The sequence below is a fragment of the Phytophthora parasitica genome (assembly GCF_000247585.1).
Source record: "Phytophthora parasitica INRA-310 unplaced genomic scaffold supercont2.106, whole genome shotgun sequence".
NCBI lineage: Eukaryota > Oomycota > Peronosporomycetes > Peronosporales > Peronosporaceae > Phytophthora > Phytophthora nicotianae.
In genome coordinates, this window is record NW_008649092.1 from 116132 (window position 1) to 117802 (window position 1671).

The 1671-nt window shown below is 45.2% G+C and overlaps 2 protein-coding genes across 2 annotated transcripts; one reads left to right on the plus strand and one right to left on the minus strand.

Moving 5' to 3' along the window:
* Positions 1-378: 378 nt before the first annotated feature.
* PPTG_19228 (hypothetical protein) lies at positions 379-981 on the plus strand (the record flags this gene model as incomplete). The annotated part of the gene is made up of 3 exons (XM_008917568.1): positions 379-527; positions 623-777; positions 842-981. The coding sequence occupies 3 exons, from the start codon at positions 379-381 to the stop codon at positions 979-981; spliced, it is 444 nt and encodes a 147-aa protein (XP_008915816.1).
* Positions 982-1406: 425 nt separating this feature from the next.
* Positions 1407-1556, minus strand: PPTG_24532 (hypothetical protein; the record flags this gene model as incomplete). Its single annotated transcript, XM_008917569.1, has 1 exon — positions 1407-1556. A coding segment is annotated over one exon (150 nt), but the record flags the coding sequence as incomplete, so codon positions are not given.
* Between the last annotated feature and the right edge of the window lie 115 nt (positions 1557-1671).

Here is a 1671-nt window from a genome sequence, read left to right on the forward strand (position 1 = left end):
TACTGCGTCGTCGTCGTCGAACCTCGTAGCGGGTTTGGATCGGAGCTACTGTGTCGTCGTCGAACCTGTTGCGGGATTGGATTTTTTTTAATATTGATGTTACTTCAATGAAAGCCGAGGAATGTATTCAGCCTTCAAAGTAGATCATTTCAAGCTTTCATAAAAATAATACTGGTGATGTTTGATGTTTACTGACACCTACACTAAATTCTGTCATAAGTTTGATGCGTACTATGCCTACTGTGTTTCCTATCAACGTTCTATTGGTCTTTGTGTCGATGAGTCAATTTTAATCAAAACCCATCAAACTTTATATTGACATCACGGCGATATACTTCAGCTGCTAAGAAGCACAAGTCCGAGCTTATCGACAAAAAAATGGAGCCAAAGACTTCAGTGGCACCCCAAGAACGATGGAAGCAGCAACGACAACGAAAACTATCCAGAGTGGAAAGAGTGCTTGTTGTCAGTTTCGAAGTTACTGCTGATGGCGACTCTAATCGTCTGGCAACGAAGATTACGGCCAAGTTGGAGCTGGGGCGCTTCGCTTCCGTGGTGCTCTACAAAGCACAATACCGAGGGGAGTGGCTAACTTTACGTAATAAGGCGTATGAACCCTCAGTCGTGGCACGATTCCTGACGAGGTCAAGGCCACAACGGCCAACCCCGACAACAAACTTAAAGGTGACGTGTTACTCCATGACATCATCTCTGACATGACTCTGGACGACATCCAAGTTCTGTTCGAGATCCGCGAATCGCTCACATCTCTGCCAGGTAAATTACTGTCTTGTTGGTAGTCCGATGACTTTGGGCATGCACTAACTCTTCTTCACTGTAGCTGCTCACACCGCACTCGACATGTCGCCAACACTATTGATAGTCTTCTACGTCACGCTGCTATTCGCGCAGCTCTGGGACCCACCCTTGGACTTGGATGTGGGATTCAGCATTTGTTTTCTGTTGGCGCATGTGATGTGAACGTTTGAAATATTGAACTGGGAGCCACAAAGTAAGTTTGTGAGATACCTATTGTTTTTATCTTTTTTTGTCAAATCACTAATTTTTGTTGTGCTGAAGATCGCCACGACAGGATATTACAATCCTCGTGCTGTGCTGTATTTGTACTTGCTACATAATGCTGCAAGAAAGCGACGGTCTCCACGAGATATTGTCTTGTGGGTATTACCATTATTATGGCCCTATGCTTTTCTATCAATAAAAACTGCTACCGGTTATGGTGCAAAGCACGATGCATATCGAGCAGAACATTATAAAAAAGATAAACAAAAATCCAATACTAGTAGTTTTTTTCAAAGTGTATGCACATAGTTCTTTGATTACAGATGCTCTACTTTGTGAAGTGGTCGAACGCTGAGGTTACATGTATTCTACAAACAATTCCTCTACGAGGTTCGACGGCGACGCAGTACCTCCACTTGGACAGTTGGTGCGTCAGGGAGGGCCGAGTCGATCGTGTTCGTCACAGGCGTGGGGCTCTCCACCACTGAGGCGACGTGTTCGATAACACTGTCAACACCACTTTCATCTTGTACCTGGAGGTTATCATCACATCTCTGGCCTGTGAGCAGAGGCTTCGACGGACTTTGCGGGGTCTTGGCGCTTACAATGGCAATTACCATGACGGCCAGTATCAGGATCACTTTCATC